Source organism: Corticium candelabrum, chromosome 5 (genome assembly GCF_963422355.1).
Source record: "Corticium candelabrum chromosome 5, ooCorCand1.1, whole genome shotgun sequence".
Taxonomy (NCBI): Eukaryota; Metazoa; Porifera; class Homoscleromorpha; order Homosclerophorida; family Plakinidae; genus Corticium; species Corticium candelabrum.
Window position 1 is genome coordinate 574,842 of NC_085089.1, and position 23,618 is coordinate 598,459.

Consider the following 23,618-nt stretch of genomic DNA (forward strand, 5'->3'; position numbering starts at 1 on the left):
TGGTTTTTACATTTTTACATTTGCACGGTGCCTGGAAGACCGACTCTAGTAGTTGAAGACTAGTCCGTGGATAAATAAAGCTTCATCATCATCATCAATTAGTCTATGTTTTAGCACATCGTGCTGCGTACCAAATGTTCGCGGTCATGAAGTTGCTCGATATTTAGAGGTTTCTGTTTGCAGAGTCATAGGTGTTAGTGAAAAGCTAGTTATGCAATATCGTTAGCGTGCGTTAGCTTTGTAGTACTACACTTTCCACGTGTACTAAACATCGGAAGTGAGCAGGAAATAGGCCGGACTTCGCAAATTTATGCGCCTGCCTAGCTACAAGAGTAACTAATGAGCGCTGTAAATGAGCACAGTACAAGTAGCGGTATGAATCAAAATATTATAATATCTAATTAGCTTTAATACAAAGCAGAAAGATAACAAAAACTAAATTTTACCATGGCCTTCGTGCGCAGGCGCGGAGTTTTCGTATCGCATCATGATGATGACGGGAGACAAGACCGACATATCAAAGAAGCTTTGGGGATTTGGCTCTCTTGGTAAGCTTTTCACACGTCAGATTTACGTCACTAGACGTCCTGACTGCCATACTGGGATCCTCTGTGGCTCTCATTTGTACTCTTGATTCTGTTCAATTCTAGTCTTTCTTTTACTTCAATGCTCTTCTTCGACTCCCTGTAAGTTAAACAAAGACTTTCAACGTGTCTGCATGTGTGAATGTGATGTGTGACTTTCAGCCTGTCCTGCTGGCTGGCAGTCGTACGCGAGCTATTGTTACCAGTTGCAAGGTCGTACCAGTTACACTGCCGCGACGTGGTTGTCAGCTTACCTTAGCTGTGACTATGGAAGTGCTAGTCCACGACGTGCCTCGTTAGTGTCCATTCACTCCAGTAAAGAACAAGACTTTGTCGTAAGATTCTTAGCTCAAACAGCCAACATCTCCAGTTTGCAGTCTGTCTACATTGGCTTGTCATCACGTACATCTGGAGGTGGATATGCGTGGATTGATGACACGCCTGTGTCCTATACACACTGGAGACCAGGTTTTGTAACTGAGCATGGCAAGCAGTGTATATCAATCGGAACAGGGGATGGCTACTGGTATGACCAGAATTGCGATGAAACATTGGCGTATATTTGTAAAATGAGAAAGGGTCAGTATCCTATTGTGCAGCACTTATGTAGCTGTTCTGAACATGAGGTATCTGCAGTGCGGAATATAACGGTCATGTTGACAATACTTAATTACCATAAGGTTGGCGCAGCCAACAGGGCAGCCATTGTGATGTCTGTTAATGCAGATGACTATTTGCTTTGGTCTGCTTCCTGTTATAGTTTGCTTAGATCTAATCACAGCAATAAAGACTTAATTTATAGTGACTTCAGTTCATTCAAGAAGCAAGAGCACAAACATGTGTAAACATTCTGGGCCCTGTTACATGCATAACGTCTACAGTACCTCACTTTTATGGAACTATGCATGCATACTGTATATTCGTACATATTTAGATTTATTGACACAGTAAAAGACTAATTAATAATATGCTGCTGCTGCAACCAAATTAGGATATCTGATGACTTTTTGTGGATGTCCCTGTCAAAGAGGAACCGTTATATCCTGCACTGTATCTGGGTCTAATATGTTGTGTCTAAAAGAGATTTAATAAGGTGGCGTTATCGGAGATGGGAAGTAATACAGTTACATTGTGTTATAAATCTCTTGAAGACACTACATATTCTAGCTTAACTTGCTTTCTATGTGGCATATCACAAACCATACTAATTGACTTTGGTAACTGTTTAGCAACAACAGCTTTGCCCACACAAGCTCCTCCCAGCACAGGTAGAGATGGAGCCTAGCCTTTACTATAGTATGCAAATTGTTGTCATTTCTGACACTCCGTCTAGTGAATGTTTACTGCCAGAATGACTGGGATCAGTATGGTGACCGCTGCTATTGGTACAGCAGTTATAACCAAGCAACATATGCAACAGCAGAAACCAATTGTAAAGCTCGAGGTGCACATCTAGTTAGCATTAACAGCGTCTATGAACAAGCCTACGTGTTGGCTAAACTGCATGGAGGGAGTAACATGTGGCTTGGCCTTAACGACAAACAAACAGAGGGTGAATATGTGTGGACGGACGACAGCAATGTTACGTTAGTTTTGCCTTTTGAGCCGCATTAGGATGCCACATGTTCTAATTATTGTACATTATTAGATTTACTGAGTGGGCATATGGTCAGCCAGACAGTCGTGTAGATCATGAAGACTGTGTAGAATTGGTAGTACATACAGGCCTTTGGAATGATCGTACATGTTCAGGAACACTCAGCTACATGTGTGAAATGGCAGCCAGTGAGTGATTGCTATTTTATGAATGTGCAATTGTAATTGTTTATTAACTTGTTGTCACATGCACAGCTCAAACTACAGCTCCCACACCTTCATGTAGGTAATTGGTAATGAGAAGTTAATCGATTTGCTTTCAAAGTTTGCCTCTTCTAGCTGCTACAAATTGTTCGAGTGGTTGGCTCTCGTATAATGGTCATTGCTATTGGTTTGATGCAAATGCCAATCGTAACTACACGTCTGCTAAGTCGTTTTGTGAATCTCGTCATTCTCATCTTGTTCATATTAATGACATGTACGAGAATGCATACATTGTCAGTCAGTATCCACTAGTGGGAGGCAAAGCCACTGTTAGTAATCGTTCTACTCATTTGTGGATTGGAATAAATGACATGAAAAGTGAAGGCCTGTACACGTGGACAGATGGTTATCCTGTTGAATTCACATCATGGGCACGAAGAGAACCAAACAATTTTAACTATAAAGAAGACTGTGTTGAGTTGTATGTACTTCCATCAAGTCATTTGACTCATGGTGTGTGGAATGATTACCTTTGCATCTCAAAGTTGGGACTGGTGTGTGAACGACAATCAAGTAAATATTGACTGCTTGTCTGCATGTATAACTAATCGATGGTCATGCCTGATTTCTGATCTAGCAAATGCTCCTGCAACTGTAGCACCTCAGACACCAACTCCAGGTAAGAAGGTTGGCATGCTGATGTTTAAATTGAATATGTAGCAAATCATCGCAATTTACTGACACGTAGCAACAGGTAAATGTCCAAAGGGATACACTCATTTTAAGAACTATTGCTACAACTTTGGCTACAATCTCCGCTTGAATTGGATTCAGGCCTTGCATCGGTGCCTACAGTATGGGACAGACTTAGTAAGCATACACGATACGGATGAGCAGAAGTTTGTTGTAGATCAGGCAAAGAAAGCAGGATTTCATAATGGCATGTGGATTGGATTATTTGATCGTAATGTGGAGGGTGGTTTTGTTTGGTCTGATGGCAGTCCAGTGCAATATGTCAACTGGAGCCGCAATGAACCGAATGACTATAGAGAACAAGAAGACTGCGTGGAAATGTATCTACATGAAAACAGTTATAGGTGGAATGACAACAATTGTGGACGTTTGAACTACTGGGCTTGTAAGATCAGAGTTGGTGAGCAAGCTTTGTAAATATGTACAAAATATGTGTTAGTGTTGAAAGCATTTTGTAGGGAAATCATTATCAGTGCCGGCAGCTACGATAGCTACGTACAGTGAGCTTTACAGTTGTTGCAATGTATTTGACATTATGTGTTATTGTACTTGTTCTGTTGTGTTGTAGATGGTCAACCATGTCCGAATGATGATGATAATACATTTTCTCACGGTCCCTATTGCTACACTTTTGTGGAAAATAAGACGACTTGGTCGGATTCGTCAAACAACTGTCAGCATATGTATACCAAGGGTAATTTGGTCAGCATCACTAGTTTGGATGAACAGGAATTTCTTACTAATAGCTTGAAGACGATTAACGATTCGAGCCTCAAAGCACGAGCTTGGATTGGGCTACACGATCAAGAGGCGGAGGGTGCATTCCATTGGACAGATCACTCTCCAGTCAATTTTATCTACTGGCATAAGGACGAACCTAACAACTATCGAGCAGCTGAAGATTGTGTTGAGTTGAGGGGTACTACCGGATGGAATGACTTGACTTGTTCTCAAAACCTACCATACATTTGCAAATATCCTAGACGTAAGATTCGATTGTTTGTTTGTATGTATTGCATTGTTTTACGTCTGATTATGTTGTGAAGCTGGTGTGACAATTCCGACTCCTCCATATAATATCAATAATGCTGGAGGTTTGTTGTTATTCTCAATGATTAGCATACGATTTAGTATATATTTAGTTTGTCTTAGGTTGTTGTCCTCAAGGTTGGAAATCGAAGGGACCGTTTTGTTATAAGATGTATAGTCAGTGGAAGACGTGGCTTGACGCTGAAAAGACATGCATTAATTTGGGTGGTCACCTAACCAGCATTGTAACTGCAGCTGAAAGCACATTTCTTACTAAACTACTATCGAGTGGCATTGGTACCATTTGGATCGGTCTCAATGATCGTGAAAACGAGCACACGTTTATGTGGACAGATGGCTCGCCAGTTTTGATGAGTTCGTGGGCAAAGAATGAACCCAGCGACTATGATGGGCAACAGAATTGTGTTTACATGAGCAAATGGCAAAACAGTCTTTGGACAGACACTTCATGTGGGTACAAACATCCGTTTGTTTGCAAAATGCCAAAAAGTAAAACCTTAAATGGTTGAGACTGATATGGTTTACACTTAACATGATTATTTGTGTTTGTTCAGGTCCATGTCCCAGCATAACGTCACCATTTTTACCTCCAGGTGTGACTTTTTGTTATAGGTTTGTATGTGTTTAGTAGTTTGTGAACTGCTAATCTGTTTTGGGCAGCACATGCAATTAGTTGTGATACAACATACAATCAGTGTCTTAGTAAAACTAAAGGATGTCAACGTGTGACTTGTCCAAGAAACTGCCAACAATCATCTAGCAAGGTGTATGGATGGCAGATCTATTCTGGTGATTCCAGTATTTGCCTAGCTGCAATTCAGCTGGCATTGATTACAAGAAATGATAGTAAGATATAACAATGTTGTAACGAAAAGTCAGTAAAAATGTGTGTGTGCGTGTGTGTGCGTGTGTGTGCATGTGTGTGTGTGTGTGTGTGTGCATGTGTGTGTGTGTGTGTGTGTGTGTGTGTGTGTGTGTGTGTGTGTGTGTGTGCGTGCCTGCGTGCCTGCCTGTGTGTGTGTGCGTGCATGCCTGCCTGCGTGCCTTCGTGTGTGTGTGTGTGTGTGTGTGTGTGTGTGTGTGTGTGTGTGTGTGTGTGTGTGTGTGTGTGTGTGTGTGTGTGTGTGTGTGTGTGTGTGTGTGTACACTACTATTTGAACACAGATGCATCTGTGCTTACCGTGAAGAAAATGGAGAGACATATTGTGTACAGTTCAGCCAGTGACAATGGAGTCGTTTCTCTGTCTCACAGTCCCACGGACATTTCATTTTCTTTTTCGTTGCCATCAAACCGTTAGACTTGACTTTCTGCATGTTAATAACTCTTGTAGTGTAGTCACATTTTTAGGTGTTTGTGATCTTGGATGGGTCTTTCATAATCATGCATGTTACCATTTCATCTTCGGCTCACCCACTTCATCCAAGTCTTGGGCTAATGCTCATCAAAAATGCAGGTCTAATGGTGCTTATCTAACTGCCATCCAGAGTGCACAAGAGCAAGCGTTCCTCCAATCACAACTACCATCAGCAGCTGGTCAAGTGTGGATTGGGCTCAATGACTTGCACCAGCATGGCAGCTTTGTGTGGACAGATGGTACGCCTGTACAGTTTAATGTATGGGGAACTGGTCAACCCAGTGATGTTAATCACAACGAGAGCTGTGTCTTAATGAATCTTGACAGTGGGCACCAATCAGGAACGTGGAGCACTGCAAACTGTGAAATAATAAAAGCCGGATATATTTGTGAGAAATTTGTTGGTAATCATTCTTGACTTGGCTTTAGAGAGAAATATATTGAAATCTGTTTTTGTTTGTTTGAAGAAGCCAGTCCTACATCGTTTATACTCATCCAAGGTTTGTTCTGTTCTCGTGAGATTGATGTTTTGTTATAGCATTGTTGAAACTGTAACAGGAGACTGCCCAGACGGTTGGATTATGCTGAATGCTAAATGTTACTGGGCCACTCCTCCTGATTGTATTAGTAGTGATTGCCAGTTGAGCTGGGATGGTGCTCGTGCTGCATGTGAGGCAAAAGCTTCTGGTGCTGACCTAATAAGTGTCAACACATTCAGCGAACTACGACAGGCACAATACGTCCTGCCAATTCTTGGTTGGGGGCATGTATGGATTGGATTGAATGATAAAGCAACTGAAGGCATTTATGTGTGGTCGGATGGCACTCCTGTAGGAGAGCGAGGTCTGGATTGGGCAGCAGGAGAACCTGACGACAAGGATGGTACAGAAGACTGTGTTGCTATGCTTCAGAATGGCAAAATCACTGACAAGGATTGCGTTTCCCTGTACTCTTATGCCTGTGAAATGCCACTTTCTGCTAAAAGTAAGTACATTCCTGAGATTCAACAGAGACAGACAGACAGACAGACAGGCCAGACTAGAATGTAATAGTGTTGTTCTTTGAAAATATATGTATTGACAGACAGACAGACAGACAGACAGACAGACATATTATTGTCAACTGTTTGACTCTTAGTTGTAGTTAGGTACCTCTTGGGTCCTAGTTGTCTTAGAACTTGCCAATTTTTAGCATAGACTGTAACAATGTCGTGTATAAGAAAATATGTATTGACTGACAGACAGACAGACAGACAGACAGACAGACAGACAAGCACACGCAGATACACACACATGCGCACACACACACAAAACATTGCTTGTGCTCTAGATAATATTGATTATCTGTATTTATCTATTTTAGGCAGACTGTCAAAAGGTGCGGTTGCTGGAATTGTTGTGGGAACGCTACTGCTAGTAGCAATCATTGCTGTGGTTTTGGTTGTAATCATATGTATATGCAGAAGAAGAGATTCAAGCGCCCGCTACAATATTATGAACAAAGCTGTTGATGAGGATGATGGAGGCCTACTGGGTGGCATTAGTGATGAGACAGGTGACGATGATGAGCCAGTGGACCTATAGCTTGTTAGGTTTGTGTGACAAAAATGACATCATTTTCATTTACAAGTTGCTCAATCTAGAAGTATGTGAGAATAGTTTCAAACAGTCAGGTGGGCCGTTTATGATTGTTTGCTGCTGTTCATAGTGGCAGTTACTTGCTGTATGTGGTTGTGCCTTGAGATGAGATGGAAAAAGTAGACTGCAAGCATGGTGTGTGTTGAGTTTTTAGTCTCTTCGTGTTTTTCGTGAACGGGTAACACATGATTGGTGTAGACATGTGTTTTTATGTAGCAGCAATGACACATCTCAGTACAATTGGCTATAATGCAGATGCACGAGCTCAATCACTCAGTCATGCTGCTGTCACACACACACACACACACACACACACACACACACACACACACACACACACACACACACACACAATAATTTATTCGTTTTGCTAATTTTAAGAAGTTGTGATCAATTCACACCAGTCATCAAAATCATCGAAATGTGTTCTTAATCATGCTGCATGTCAACGTTGTTTCTAGCTGTTTTACGCCTCACACGCACACAATGACAAAATTAGTTGTGCTACAGAATGTAGGGTGTGGCTTAGCAAAAGAGCATTCGATTGATACCAATATCGGCTGGTATGGAGGGCATAGCCTCGGAGCCAGACCGCTTTTGCACGTGAGGGGGCGGGAAAGGCAAGTGAGAGGGCGGGGAGAAAAAAAGCGGTCTGGGGACTCCGCTATTGTAAGTGAGTTCGGAAGTAGGCGTAACGACTTAACTCGTTATTACGCTAAACAAGTCTCACAGTTATTAGCTATTAACAATCTACTTACAGTGGTGAGAACCAGTTGTTGTTTACTAATATCGCGATTCATCATGTCGTCTACGGCAAGCAGTCTGCTTACGCCCAGGAAGTCTGTATCTTCACAAGTGCAGAATTTGCGACAGTAAGTTTACGTCAGGGCGCGAAAAACACAACTTGTTTGGGACCAAGCAGGAATTCCACATCACCGATTGCAACTAGACGACTACAAAACGCAAAGAAAAGACAGGATTTTGCCTTACCACTGAACTACTGTGTGAGCTTCGTCCACTACCACGGCCACGAACCGCTCTCTCGACTCATTTGCTTGTAAGGCACATCGCCACTCGCGTGAGCCGCGGCCGACAAGCACTTCGGGGCTTCCATAGACATAGGGGAATTTCCCTACCTTCATAGCAGCATCTGACGAATCCGACTCACCAGCAAAGGCAGCTGTAAATCTTTTGCGCTTAAAATAGCGACCTGATCTCTCATCAGCGACTTCAATGAGTCACCAATAGCACCACAGGATCCACGGGATATTGCCAGAAGCCATTGGCTGCAATGCTAGTCGGGCACAAACGTGTGGGAGAAGACGAAAAATTAGCGACTTTCCAAAGCCCGTAGGAAAGCACGCGAAGACGTCCCGTCCCGTCTACGGACAAGGAGGCGAAGAGATAGCATCTGCAGTGGCTTCAAATTCTGCACGCCGAACAGAGTCAAAACGCTGGACATGGCAGTTGCAATGGCTTCATCGTCAGGCATTGCTCCGAAGTCATCCGTAACTACCAGTCAACAAGGACGTTCGTACACTCACACACTAACACCTTAGCAAGCTGTAATTGCGATCACTTACCTCATAACCTATTGCACCTGCATACGCAATAGCGTGTCGTGCTGAGTTGCTAGTAGCATTCTCATCACCGATTGGCCGCCTTCCTGAAGGCGTGGGTTTTGATTGGCGCGGTTGCAATTGAGCGAACAAGAACCCTCCTCTTTCGAACTAGGTTTGATCGGCGTAGTCCCCAGACCACTTTTTTCTCCCCGCCCTCTCACCCGCCCTCTCACGTGCAAAAGCGGTCTGGTTCCGAGGCTATGGAGGGCACCGCTGTCCAATAGCTGCATTCCACGGTTCACTAATTATGGTGCGCACAATAGTTTCCACCGTCTTATGTGTGGGCTGGCACCGCAGGTCTATGCGGTACTTGGTACCATCACGTGAGATGATCGATGTGGTGGTGTAGATTACCTGCGTCGTGTTGTGGTGTCGTGAGCTGTGTGCGTTACAACGAGATGTCTAGGTTGAAAATGAGCTGGGAAATCTCTAGACAAGGTGGCAGGTTATATGTAGTTTAAGTATTAATTGTTTAATTTTATATACGTTTAACTAAACACACAGACACCACTCTCTCTCTCTCTCTCTCACACACACACACACACACACACACACACACACACATTAAAGCAACAATGATTATTTAAGCCTAATTCTAGCTGCTAAACAACACAAATTTGTTGTAGGGTTCATACTGTTACTGTGGTTGATGTCACTGCAGGGACAAGTCATGTCATCAGGCAAGTGATGATCAAGAGATACAGACTAGTTCAGCATGCAGCTGTCATTGTGTATTATAGGTTGTCCATCTAAATGGTTTGAATACAATGACTATTGCTATCAAATCAGAGGCGTTAATGTTGCTCGATCTAAGAGTTGGACAACAGCTCGACACGATTGCCGATCTGGAATTCCAACTTCGTATCTTGCAAGCATCCATCGACAGACAGAGCAGTTCTTTGTCTCAAGTTTTCTCAAAGGCAATGCCTCTAACGTTGCTTCGTTGTACATTGGTTTGAATTCTCGGCAAACGGAAGGCGGTTATCAATGGAGTGACAATAGTGCTGTCTCGTACACTCACTGGAAGCCTGGATTTGTGACTGATCAAGGAAAAGACTGCATAGCAATTGAAACAGCTACAGGCTATTGGGTGGACCGTGCGTGTGATGATTCTACTGGTTACATCTGTAAAATGAGAAATCGTAAGATGCGGACAGTTGCAACGTAGCGTCGTGTATTTTAATGGTGCAAATGTTGTTTATTTGTATAGCAACTCGAGGTAAAATTCCTTCGCAACAACCTCCAACACTCTGTAAGTTATATGTTACATCTATTCGAGTACGTTTAGAGCTGGTAGGTTACTGTCACCATTTCTTGTCATAGCATTTGTCTTTTTTTGTGAGCCTGGCTGGCATCAGTATGGTTTTAATTGCTATCAATACAAAACAGGGTTGTCAACATATCACATTGCCGAGCAGGACTGTGTCAACAGTCAGGGTAGTCTTGCTGTTGTTCACAGCGTCTACGAGCAAGCTTTTCTGTTTACGTTAGTGCCAAGAGGAGTTCACATTTGGATTGGTTTAAATGATGAGAGCAACGAGGGAGAGTATGTGTGGTCGGATACAAGTGACGTCGAGTAAGTCTTTCTAGTTGTCACTTGTTTTTGACGTAGTAACGTGTAACTATTAGATATACAAATTGGGGGTATGGCGAGCCAAACAGTAAATCAGATCATGAAGACTGTATAGTGATGAACACAACAACTAGTCATTGGAGTGATGTTGCATGTGACGAAAAGAACTCATATTTGTGCCAGAAAGTTGCAGGTAAGTTACAGCGTCATACGTGTGTTGGATTCACAGTGATTGCTGATCGTCTTATTGTAGGTTCCACGTCTCGCCCTGGAATCGGTGAGTGCATGACATTAAAACGTGTCGTATGGTCTGATGATTGTAACTTTGCCAGACTCCACGTGCATGCCTGGCTGGGTCTCGTTTAATGGTCACTGCTATCTATTGGATAATGCCACATACAGTAACTACACCGAAGCCGAATTGTACTGTCAGAAACATCATGCTCATCTGGCTCATGTCAACAATATGCTTGAAAATGCATTTCTTGTGGCTCAGTTTCCTCTTGCTGGTGGAAGCAAGCAACATCGGATGTGGATTGGGCTAAATGATATGCAGAGCGAAGGTCTTTATGAATGGACAGACATGTGGCCAGTCACATTTACATCATGGCGGCTTAACCAGCCAGACGATGCTCGTCATTCTGAAGATTGTGTTGAATTGTATGTCCAGCCTTCTGATCGATTGTCAAGTGGTGTTTGGAATGATCGTTTATGTGGATCTAAGCAGGGATTTATTTGTGAGACACGGCCAGGTTGCTCGCAATCAGTCTTACTTGCTTACCGAAATCTTTTAAGTAATTATTTATACTCTAGATACAGCAACACCAACAAAGTCACCAATCTCTACAGCTGCTAGTAAGAAACAGCTTTACATTGTAATTATTAATTGCATGATTAGTGATTGATCTCTGTGTTAGTTCGTACGTTTGAGTATAATATTACTATGATTCTTTTCTATTTACAGTCATTTGTGCAAAATATGAAAGTCTTTTCATTTAATTTATCTGTAGTTAACAAGAGTTATAAATTGCGTTTAATCAAGGAGTTGAAATATGCAAGCAAACGTATTACAATTAATGTGTTATGTTGTAATGTTAACTGGTGTGATTAGTAGTTGACATATGTGTACTGCTTTTGGTTTTAGCTTCTTTGCAATGCTCTAGTGGATGGATAAAATGGAACAATTACTGCTATAAGTTTGACAATCCAATTCGTCTCACGTGGACGGATGCTCGTGAACGCTGTTTGCAATCTGGTGCCGATTTGGTAAGTTTACACGGTCTGGATGAAGTGTCATTTGTTGTACAGCAAGCTCAGGCGGTAAAGTGGACTCATTCTGTCTGGACTGGACTGAACGATCGTAATGTCAACGGAGGTTATGTTTGGTCTGATGGCTCACCGGTGTCTTTTACACACTGGAGCCGAGGACAACCAAACGATTGGTTTGGCCAACAGGATTGCATCGAGATGCTGACGAATCGTGCTACTGCCAACTGGAATGACTTGGCTTGCAGTCGAGTGCGCAACTTTGTATGCAAGATAAGTGTTTTCTTGAGTCCAATTGCAAGCAACCCCACACTGCCATCATACTGTATGTCAAGATTTGCATTCAATTGGTAGAATGTACTTGAATATACTTGTATGTCTTTAGATAATTTCAGTTGTCCTACTGGTTGGACTGGGTATGGTCTTTACTGTTATGCATTTTATGGTAAAGACAGTGGAGACAGGAAAACATGGCTTGAGGCTTTACAATTTTGTCAAAAGCAAGAGAACACGGATCTGACAAGCATTACATCTCTAGAAGAGCAGGAATATATTGGAAATTACTTACTGAGTCTTAATGACTCGGACTTTACATCTGAAATGTGGATTGGATTGTCGGATGTTTTCAAGGAGGGAACGTTTCAGTGGGTTGATGATACGGCAACCATGTCATTTACTAATTGGGGTCCTGGCCAACCTAACAACAGAGGAAGTCAGGATTGTGCGCTGTTGGTAAATGGTCAGTTTTGGGATGATGCTCAATGCAGTGAGCTGCATTCCTTTATTTGTAGACGACTTAGACGTATGTCTTACAAAACTTGACAATTTAGTGTACATGTTTTGTATCACAATACTGTGTTTCTAGCTGGTGCTACAGCTCCATCCTTTTCACTTCCCAAGCCCATTACACATGGTCTGTGAGTGAGTGGTGGCGTGCAAATGTGTAATGTATGTAAAAATGCTATTGTGTGCAGGCTACTGTCCTAGCTCTGGGAACTGGGTGGGCATAGGAGGATACTGCTACCTTGCTCATGTTACAAGTCTTAATTGGATAGAAGCAGAGAAATATTGCGTTAGTCAAGGAGCTCATCTTCTTAGTATTATGAGTAGTGGTGAAGCTACCAGTGTTGTAAACGGTGTCATCAATCTAATCAAAGGGATGGAACATAATGTGTGGATTGGATTGAATGATCGTCAGAACGAGCACTCGTTTGTGTGGACCGATGGCTTGCCAGTGTTGATCACATCATGGCAGCAATACCAGCCAAATGATTATGGTGGAGAACAGAACTGTGTTTATCTCAATACAAACGGTAACAGATGGAATGACCAACACTGCACTGCCAAGTACCCATCAGTTTGCAAGAGAAGCAAGAGTAAGGCCACTCACCACTTTTTTTGTTGAATCAATTATAACTGTTCGTACTTGTTGTGCTATTTATCCAGTTCCATATCCAACGTCTTCTCTTCCCACTAGTGTTTCTCCAAAAGGTTAACGCATATCTTTCTCATTGATTTCTGTTGTATGGCATAATGTTTTGTTTGTATAGTGAATTATGTTGTGTGTGATACGACTTACAATCAGTGTGATCGCTGTAAACTCGTTTTGTGCCCTCATGACTGTAGTTACGATGCAAACTATTTGGTATGGGGTTGGCAAGTTTACACAGATGACTCCAGCATTTGTCGAGCTGCCATTCAATCAGGATTGCTGGATAATGATGGTATTCAATACTGTAAACTCTAGACGTCGCCTGATATTTGAATTGCTGATTTTCTGTGTTTGTTGTGTCATATCAGGTGGTCTAGTAAATGTCTTCAGTGTCGGTTCTCGTGACGTTTTTGTTGGCTACACTAATAACGGTGTTATGTCGAGTCCACATGGAACATCTGATGGATTTACATTTAAGTTTAATTCACTACGTATGATAGATGGATTGTTGATCTCCTCACTCAATTATTTTGCAATACTTTGCTCTTTGTTGTGTAGCTCCTTGTGGTTTGAGTTGGATCCAACATAATCATTTTTGTTATCAGATTGTGCCGAGTGTGGACAATGGTGCGACTGCTGTGTCATGGCAAGAGGCAGAACAGAGATGTCAGAACGTAGACGCTCATTTGGTTGTCATCGATTCAGAGAGAGAACGTTCATTTCTGCAGTCACAACTACCGAATGGTGTCGATCAGTTGTGGATTGGACTGAATGATATCAACGAGGAAGGCAATTATGTTTGGGTTGATGGATTACCATTGAATTATCATTTCTGGGCTCAAGGGCAACCACGAGACGTTAGTAATTCTCAGAACTGTGCAGAAATGAATGGGAACAGTGGTGATGAGCCTGCAGCATGGCATGTTACCTATTGTAATTCACGACGAGGATATATTTGTCAAAAGTTGCTCGGTAAGATGACACACTGTTGCTGCTTAAGTTACATTCGTGCATCTCGTTTATTTACAGTTGATACGCCTGTGTCACACACTGGACCCGGTTCTATGACTACACTTGCTCCTTGCCCCAATGGCACGATGACGTTTGGATCCTCTTGTTACGTCATCACACCAAGTTGCAGAGACTTAAATTGTACGTTGGACTGGAATTCAGCTCGGGCTGCTTGCAGAGCAGCGTATAATGTTTCTGATCTTTTAAGTATTCATTCATTGGCTGAGCTACAATTTGTGCGCCGCTGGGCGCATCATTCAACGTACAAGCAGATGTGGATAGGGCTCAACGATGCAGAAGTTGAAGGACGTTACGTGTGGTCTGACAACTCAACGACGAACAACACAGAATTGTATTGGCAAAGTAACGAACCCGACGACAAGCACCATTCGCTCAATTGTGTAGCATTGAATACCGCAGACGGAATGTTTTCGGATGAGAACTGTCACAGTCCGCTTCCATATGCTTGCAAATTTGCACGACATGCAGTGTCAGGTGCATGTCACCTTGTAACGTTTTCTCATCTAAGATATTGAACGTTAATTGTTCTTTCTAATTTCTAGCAGCCCACAAGGGGACGACTGTGAGTGAAAGTGTTGGTCTCTCTGCTGGTGTCATTGCAGCTATTGCCATCGCTGTTGTTTTTCTGGTTGCAGTCGTCTGTGTTGCTAGCATTTGCTTTGTATACCGACGTCGTCGAAAATCGCTTTCATCCTACACTCAACTGAGAGATGAATCTTCCACGTGTAACGCCAGCACGGACGATGAAGACGATTCCCCCATTCGATTGGATTAAAATTGTTTATTGAAAGATATTCGTTCGATCATGCTCTATAGCTCATTTGTCAATATTTTATACAGGCGTGTGTGATATGATAGTGTTGGTTCACGTGAGCTCTCTTCCAAACACGACTGGAGGAATATTTGCTTGTGTCAAGTTTGTCAGTGTGTTTTGCGTTGCGTCGCCACGTGTTAATTAGTAGTGTCGATCGTCTATGTTGTTTCAGTCCTAGAAATCGCTGCTGCGTTTTCAAATTTGTGGTGTGTGTGTGCGTGCGTGCAATTTAACGACGACAGCAGATCGACGTACGCGTCACACGACTCATTTATCGAAACATGTGCAAACCACATTGGTTTGTGTATCAGAGCAGCGGGAAAAAAAAGAAGTTCACTGGAGACTCTTACATGTCTATCAATTAGAAACTAATACGTATTGTGGTGGAAACATACAGCCACGTGACTTTTGGCTGATACTTTGAACTGCATAAATTCGTAAGACGTAGATATATAATAATAGTAGATATTGAAAACATGAAATTAGATGTTGTACACTAAAAATAGCTCTAGACAACGGAATTTTAGTTTCGTGAGGCTGCGCATGCTAGACATCACACTGTAGAACTCTGGACCTACTGTGTGCTCACGTAGACTTGTGACCAGTCTCGCCGCGCTTTCGCCATTCGCAGATGTCAATGCGGTGAGATTAAACATACGGGAATAACGAAGGCGTGGCTCACGAGTCTGTGCTCGCGGTTTATACCAGCGGTCTCGGCGGGCTAAACTCAGCGACTATATATAGATGGGTTTTATAGCTGGAAGAGACGTCTTTCGTCTCCTAACTGCAGGTAAGGCAATGAATGCATGATGCTACTGCTCCCTACAAGGTCCCCACTTCATCACCTAACGCGATATCGATGAGCGTGTCTAGCTCGGTACTCTACACATATGACCGTTAGAATCTAAAATATAGTCATCATGCTGCGCATAGATGGCGATACGTAGCTTAACGACGTTTCTACGCTTTGAACGGCACTCTATTTGGGTTTCGCGTTGGTTAGTCTCGCGTGTCCAAGACCTTCTGTATACGCGGGGCGGATTTGCTGCGATACTGGAAACGCCAACTTGTAGTGAAGTTAAGCTAACAGCGTTTGCATTTAGTGTTCCTGTTCTGTGTGAGTGCGATTGTACACGCAGCAGCTTCAGGTAACGTAATGACCGCCCTTTTAAATCAATCAATTAATTAATTAATTAATTATATGTTCTGACTTTGTAGATTGTTCTGGCGGATGGATGAAATTTGGTAATTATTGTTACCAACTGCGGGGTGTTAGCACTAGTGATGCAAAGTCATGGGTTGCCAGTTTGGTTTCTTGTCAAAAAGATCAAGCAAATCTTGTTAGCATCCACTCTACTAGCGAACAAAACTTTTTGTTGTCCATGCTACGCAAGAATGCATCCAACGTGGCGTCCGTTTTTATTGGAATGAACTCGAGAGCTACAGCACACGGATATCACTGGACGGACGACAGTCCTGTGTCGTACACTTACTGGAAGAAGGGATTTACAACTGAAGTGGGGATGGATTGTATCGCTATGGATACATTCTCTGGATACTGGACGGACAGATTCTGTGATGATGTGACAGCGTATGTTTGCAAGAAGATAAAAAGTAAGCTGATAGAACGTTGTTCAGTTGATTGGACTACACACACACACACACACACACACACACACACACACACACACACACACACACACACACACACACACACACACACACACACACACACACCTTGACCTTGATTCCACCATACCCACTATGGGGTTTGGCAACACAGCGTAATAGCTCTTCCCCAAGCAGCGTGATCATCAGCATCACAAAGACTGATATGTAATGACCTTAGGTCTCTTGTGACAACATCTATCCATCTCTGTTTAGGCCCATGTATTGGTCCTGTTGCATTACTAAGTCTGCTGCAAAGTAGTTGTTTTTGGGGACAATTGTCACTCATGCGAAGCAGATGGGCCAGCTATTGCAATCGTTGTCTCTGTAGTGTCATAGCAATAGGGTATTCACATGCTCGTTTCTAAATTGTCTGAATTCTTGATTTTATTTCATCTTGAGACACCAAGAATCGATCGAATGCACCGCTGTGGAATGTATTTAAGCGTTGTACGTTTGCTTGTGTAACGGACCAAGTCTCACCGCCATATAGCAAACTGGTCTCACCAAAGCACAGAAAATTTTCATCTTTGTGGAGATTGAAAACTGTCTGTTGGCAAATACCCTTTTCTTCCAGGAACCAAGAACTTTACTTGCTTTGCTTATATGAGCATCAATTTCAGCATTGCATCCACCATTTTGGCTTATGATACTCCCCAAGTAAGTAAACTCTGTAACGTTTTTAAGAACAGAACTGTCAAGAAGAATACATGCCTGCTCGCAACCAGTGCTCAAAACTTTTGTTTTCTTGATGCTGATTTTCATTCTCCATTTACAGCAAGGTTTGTGTAGACTGTCTACTAACTTTTGCAGTTCACCCGAGGTCTTCCCAATTGAAGCTAAATCATCAGCATACATAGCAGCTTTGATGACACTAGTTTCTTGAGCTTTGACTCTGTAGTTCATGTAGAGACTTCCCTCTTTCCTGTATTCAATTTCTACTTCGCCGACTTTAGCTTTGTTTAGTGCTTCACATATAATCTTGTTCTTGACGAGATTAAATAATACAGGAGACATAACACAACTCTGACGTACGCCAGTTGTAACTTCAAATTTTGAGGACTTCTCACCTTTGGATTTGACAACACAATGTGTTCCATGAATGTCAACAATCAATTGTACAACTTGTTCCTCAATGCCTCTCTCTTTCAAAAGTAGACTGAGAATATCTCTAGGTACCACTTATGTTCACTGGACTTTTCAATTAACTGACAAACTAACCATATTTGATCAATGGTTTCTCTACTTGAACGAAGACCACATTGGACTTCTAGTAGTAGTGGTTCAACACACACACGCACATATGCGCTTGCGCACACACACACACACACACACACACACACACACACACACACACACACACACGCACACGCACATGCACACACTCATTGCATGATACTGATTTTTGTGGTGTTACGTCTTTCCAGCAGGTGGTAAAATAGCATCTACACCAGGGCCACCATTAAAGGGTCAGTAATAATTGAATAATGAATTTGTGGTTGTTAGTTAATAACATTACGTTTTCTTGCTAGTTTCTCAATATTGCAAGTCTGGATGGGAACAATATGGTTCGTACTGTTATTGGTTGAGTTCTGGCACGGCAGTATATTCTCAAGCTCAACGAGATTGTCAGCAGAAAGGTGGAGAACTAGCGAGTATTGGTAGCTTGTTTGAGCATGCATTTGTAGTGGCCAAAGTTGGAGGGAGTGCAGATGTGTGGATTGGGTTGAATGATCAGACATCAGAGGGTTCCTATTTATGGACTGACAACCAACCAGTCATGTAAAATAGTTACATCAGTTTATCATTGATTGGTAGTCTTTAATTAATGTTTAGTTATAGCACGTGGGCAGCAGGTCAACCCAACAGTCATTCTAATGAAGACGACTGTGTAATACTTTTGTTTGATTCTGGACTGTGGGACGACATGCCTTGCACTCATACTCATCGATATATGTGCAAGACAACTGCAAGTAGGTTACACCAGTGACGTACTCTATTATCATCAGTGTAATGCTTTTCTCTCTCTTACCAATAAGATCAACCACATCAACCACTGACAACAGGTGTGACAGCAATGTCTGTTTAAGAACCCAAAAACCCATTTATTGTGTGTGATTGATTTGTTTCAGGATCTTGTCCATCTCATTGGCTGTCATACAATCAGCATTGCTATTTGTTCACGAATGGTAATACGACGACTGGAAAGTCATTCTCGGATGCCGAAAGTGATTGTGTGTCGAAGAATAGTCATTTAGTTCGAATCGACGATTTGTATGAGAATGCTTTCATTGTCAAGAGTCTTCCTCTTTATGCTGATTCTGATTCAAGAATGAACTATATGTGGATTGGATTAAATGATGTGCAAACGGAGGGATTGTATGAATACACTGATCATGGACCAGTCATGTTCACCTCGTGGAGACGAAACCAGCCAGATGATTATCAACACCAAGAAGACTGTGGACATATTTACGCGTATGCGGCAGAACATTTGTATAATGGAATGTGGAATGACTTGACATGCACTGGAAAACAAGGATGGATATGTGAACGACGACCGGGTATCTAACCGCTGCTATTTGTCTTGCTTGTTTAGTAATGATTTGTAATCAATTGATAGATTTGTGCATTTGCAGATTCGGCTGCACCTACAAAACCTGCCCCTCCAGCTACAATGGGTAAACGGTGTGTGTGTGTGTGTGTGTGTGTGTGTGTGTGTGTGTGTGTGTGTGTGTGTGTGTGTGTGTGTGTGTGTGTGTGTGTGTGTGTGTGTGTGTGTGTGTGTGTGTGTGTGTGTGTGTGTGTGTGTGTGTGTGTGTGTGTGTGTGTGTGTGTGTGTGTGTGTGTGTGTGTGTGTGTGTGTGTGTGTGTGTGTGTGTGTGTGTGTGTGTGTGTGTGTGTGTGTGTGTGTGTGTGTGTGTGTGTGTGTGTGTGTGTGTGTGTGTGTGTGTGTGTGTGTGTGTGTGTGTGTGTGTGTGTGTGTGTGTGTGTGTGTGTGTGTGTGTGTGTGTGTGTGTGTGTGTGTGTGTGTGTGTGTGTGTGTGTGTGTGTGTGTGTGTGTGTGTGTGTGTGTGTGTGTGTGTGTGTGTGTGTGTGTGTGTGTGTGTGTGTGTGTGTGTGTGTGTGTGTGTGTGTGTGTGTGTGTGTGTGTGTGTGTGTGTGTGTGTGTGTGTGTGTGTGTGTGTGTGTGTGTGTGTGTGTGTGTGTGTGTGTGTGTGTGTGATTAATTGTGTTTCAGCTCCCATGCAGTGCTCTACCGGCTGGACAAGATTTCATAATTTCTGTTACAATTTTAATCTTCCTCTTCGATTGGGCTGGGTAGACGCCCGTGATCGTTGCTTGGCTTTCGGTGCTGATTTGGTGACCGTTCACAGCAGCGAAGAAAATCAGTTTGTTGTACAACAAGCTCAGAAAGCAAAATGGCGACATTCATTATGGACAGGATTAAGTGATCGCAACATTGAAGGAGGTTACGTGTGGTCGGATAGTTCGCCTGTGCAGTTTACAAATTGGAATAGATATCAACCAGACAACTGGAAGGGACTAGAAGATTGTGTTGAAATGTACATGAGTGGAAAGTGGAATGATCTCACGTGTTCACAAATACGACATTTTGCTTGCAAGATTCCAATAGGTAAGATAGCAATTACAAGACATCTGCATAGACTACATTGATACAAGCGAAAATTTGTATACTAGACTTGTACACATACCATTCATGACCATCGCAATTCTTGATCATAAATACGCACACGTGCACGTTGCGTTGAATACCTGATACCATACAGACTTAATTAAAGTCACAATCCTTAATTTAGTGTCGATTCTACTCTAGTGCCATGTGTTTGGTTGTGTTAATTAATTAATTAATGTGTCACAATTTCTAGGAAGTGTGGTAAAGCTTCCAGCCATGACTCTCGTTCCACCGTGTAAGTTGTGTGTGTGTGTGTGTGTGTGTGTGTGTGTGTGTGTGTGTGTGTGTGTGTGTGTGTGTGTGTGTGTGTGTGTGTGTGTGTGTGTGTGTGTGTGTGTAAGGTTGAGTGATGATAATATGTGATATAAGAATGTTTTGTATTATCAGATATATACGATTGCGATGACGGTTGGGTCGGTCACGGTCCATATTGTTATCAATTCATTGGAAAAAACAAAAATGACCGTAAAACGTGGATGGATGCAGTGAGTGCTTGCAATGATGTAGGAGCAAACCTTACGAGCATCACTAGCCTAGACGAGGAAGAGTTCATTGCCAATTCAATCATCAACTTGAACGATTCGTCTTATACTTACAGAATGTGGATTGGCTTGAGTGATCGTGACAAAGAGGGAAACTTTGCGTGGGTCGATGGATCTCCCATGTCTTTCACATATTGGAATGCAGGAGAGCCAAACAATTGGCAATGTTTTGAAGATTGTGGAGATCTCGTCAACGGTCACTACTGGAACGACAATCAATGTACCAAAAGCTTTGCTTACATTTGCAAGAAGCTTCGACGTATGCACGTTTGTTGTCTTGGGATGTGATGAGTCGTTTGATGCTCTAGATGTACGTTTTTCTATTTCAGGAGGAGTCAGCGCTACTCCTAAGACAATTCCACAACCGTCAAGTTATGGTCAGTGCTGACACACACGCACACACACACACACACACACACACACACACACACACGCGCACACACACGCACACCACAAACACACACACGCGCGCACACACACCACAAACACACACGCGCGCGCGCACACACGCACACATACCACAAACACACACACACACACACACACACACACACACACACACCACAAACACACACACACGCACACACACACACACACACACACACACACACACACACACACACACACACACGCACACACACACACACCACTGTTTGACTCATTTTGTCTGCTAGGTTATTGTCCTGATGGCTGGAGATCATCAGCTGGTAATGGTTATTGTTACTTTATCAACAACACGGCACTAACGTGGCCCGCCGCAGAGTCTACTTGCTCTAGCATGGGATCTCATCTGGCCAGCATTCTCACTCCAAAGGAATCGACTGACTTGTGGAGACTGGTCCGTGATGCCCGTATTACAGGTGGCTACGTGTGGATCGGACTCAACGATCGTAGGAATGAACATCAATATACATGGACAGACGGAAATCCAGTGCAAGTGATTTCGTGGGCTAGAGGACAACCCGATGATTACGAAGGCGCAGAGAACTGCGTTTATTTTAATCGAGGAAATGCTCGCTGGCATGACAGGAATTGTGATGCAAAGCTTCCTTTCATATGCAAAACGAGGAAAGGTACAGACATGATCACATGATCACATTCATTGGAAGAATTTCCAACTTCCACTATTTGATGTTGTTGTGCAGTTCCTTATCCCAGTACGGCACCGCCTGTCAACGGTACAGCAAGTAGGTCATATTGCTTTTACTTGTATTTACGACGTGCTTGTTTACAGTATCATGTATGGTATCACGTATTGCTAGCATGCAATGTAATGATTTGAAACGTTAATGCTTTTCCAGTTGACTGCACAGCGACGTTCGACTCGTGCCCGTCATGTTCTATGGTGTCTTGCCCATCACTGCAGGGATCAGGCTGTTCACTCGAATCTGCTCCAATCTGGGGATGGCAAATATATACGGGTGATTCCAGTATTTGTCTTGCTGCAATTCATTCGGGTATCATCGGTACAGAAGGTGAACTGACATACGTACCCTTTCTTCTTAGATTTGCAATTGACAGCCGGTTCGTTTGCATTGTTTAGGAGGCACGGTATCAGTACATTCTGTTCTTGACCACGGTTCGTATCCTTCGTTCAACGCTAACGGAATAATGTCATATAGTCACGGTCCCTCTCACGGATCCTTCACAGTTAGATCTCCTACTAAAGGTTGGTACGTTGGGACATGCGCTCGTTCCACACGCCAACACAAACGAAAGGTTTATAATCTGTTGTGTTGATTGTATATACAGTTGGTTGTGATCCTGGATGGATTGAACACAATGCGTCTTGCTATTTAATTGTTGCTAAAACATCACAGTCTGCTGTGTTGTATTCTGATGCTCAACAACTTTGCAAAGCCGGTGGAGGTGATCTCGTTACAATTGCCAATCATTACGAGCAAGCATTTATCATGTCCCAACTGCCACCATTTGCTGGTATCGTCTGGATTGGACTTTCTGTAACTGGACAGTCAAATTACGTGTGGAGTGATAACGAACCATTTTCCTACAGTTTCTTGGCACCGACAACATACAGCGATGCCGTGAGTGGGAGTAGCGATCATTGTATAGGTATGAATCCGATGGGAAGCGAAAACGCCGGAATGTGGAGATTAATCAGTTGTAAATCGAGGTTCGGCTATGTCTGCAAAAAGGCAATGAGTGCGTGAGCAAAGAGAAATGTTGTAAAAGTATCATGCATGTCGCATGTTTCAGTGGCGTGTCTTCCTTCTAGATGGTTCCAGTTCAGCACATAACAGTGATAACACACAAAAACCAAGCAGTAGCGGTCTATCTAGCGCCGGTGTTGCGGGCCTGGTTATTGCGCTCATTGCAGTAGCTGTCGTGATCGCCGTTACCGTCGTCGTCTTGATGCGGAAAAAAAGAAAGAGAAGTTCGCCGTCGACGAGTTCCTACCGTCAACTGAAAGCTGACCCACTCGAAGAGACAGAGCCGATAACAGAAGACACCGATGACGACGATGTGGAGCCTATTGAGCTAGAATAGTGAATCAGCAAGGCTGACACACTCTACGGGCTGTAGTTTTGTTAATGTCATGTTTGCATTATATTTGGATCACATGTGACTTTTATGTACCATTGCCGTGACATTCAAACGAATGGTGCCCCTTTTAATGCCGTATATACTACTTACTATAGTTACTACAATATACGAAAAGAAATGGACGTACAAATCCCATCACTAGTTTGTCGCAAACGTGGCAGAACTATTATATTCTCAAACCGGTCTCACGTATTCATATGTTCATCCAATGATGGCAGAGTTCAGTTA

At 42.8% G+C, this 23,618-nt stretch overlaps 1 protein-coding gene across 1 annotated transcript; it reads left to right on the top strand.

Moving 5' to 3' along the window:
• Positions 1 to 467: 467 nt before the first annotated feature.
• LOC134180577 (uncharacterized) lies at positions 468 to 23,542 on the top strand. The gene is made up of 60 exons (XM_062647759.1): positions 468 to 548; positions 651 to 686; positions 747 to 1,163; positions 1,814 to 1,852; positions 1,918 to 2,170; positions 2,233 to 2,369; positions 2,436 to 2,462; positions 2,520 to 2,957; positions 3,022 to 3,063; positions 3,133 to 3,537; positions 3,596 to 3,637; positions 3,706 to 4,122; positions 4,184 to 4,231; positions 4,290 to 4,676; positions 4,742 to 4,780; positions 4,848 to 5,033; positions 5,352 to 5,480; positions 5,536 to 5,946; positions 6,010 to 6,042; positions 6,101 to 6,526; positions 6,905 to 7,124; positions 7,641 to 7,782; positions 9,134 to 9,239; positions 9,428 to 9,481; positions 9,542 to 9,943; positions 10,012 to 10,053; positions 10,125 to 10,377; positions 10,431 to 10,567; positions 10,628 to 10,651; positions 10,707 to 11,126; positions 11,188 to 11,229; positions 11,519 to 11,965; positions 12,026 to 12,442; positions 12,506 to 12,553; positions 12,615 to 13,016; positions 13,087 to 13,131; positions 13,191 to 13,364; positions 13,441 to 13,563; positions 13,631 to 14,044; positions 14,102 to 14,578; positions 14,647 to 14,877; positions 14,945 to 15,028; positions 16,022 to 16,066; positions 16,137 to 16,532; positions 18,014 to 18,055; positions 18,119 to 18,368; positions 18,423 to 18,559; positions 18,626 to 18,652; positions 18,719 to 19,150; positions 19,226 to 19,267; positions 19,828 to 20,223; positions 20,477 to 20,518; positions 20,671 to 21,084; positions 21,155 to 21,202; positions 21,500 to 21,898; positions 21,971 to 22,012; positions 22,127 to 22,300; positions 22,369 to 22,494; positions 22,578 to 22,988; positions 23,062 to 23,542. The coding sequence occupies exons 1-60, from the start codon at positions 488 to 490 to the stop codon at positions 23,331 to 23,333; spliced, it is 12,372 nt and encodes a 4,123-aa protein (XP_062503743.1). The 5' UTR covers positions 468 to 487; the 3' UTR covers positions 23,334 to 23,542.
• The last annotated feature ends 76 nt before the right edge of the window (positions 23,543 to 23,618 follow it).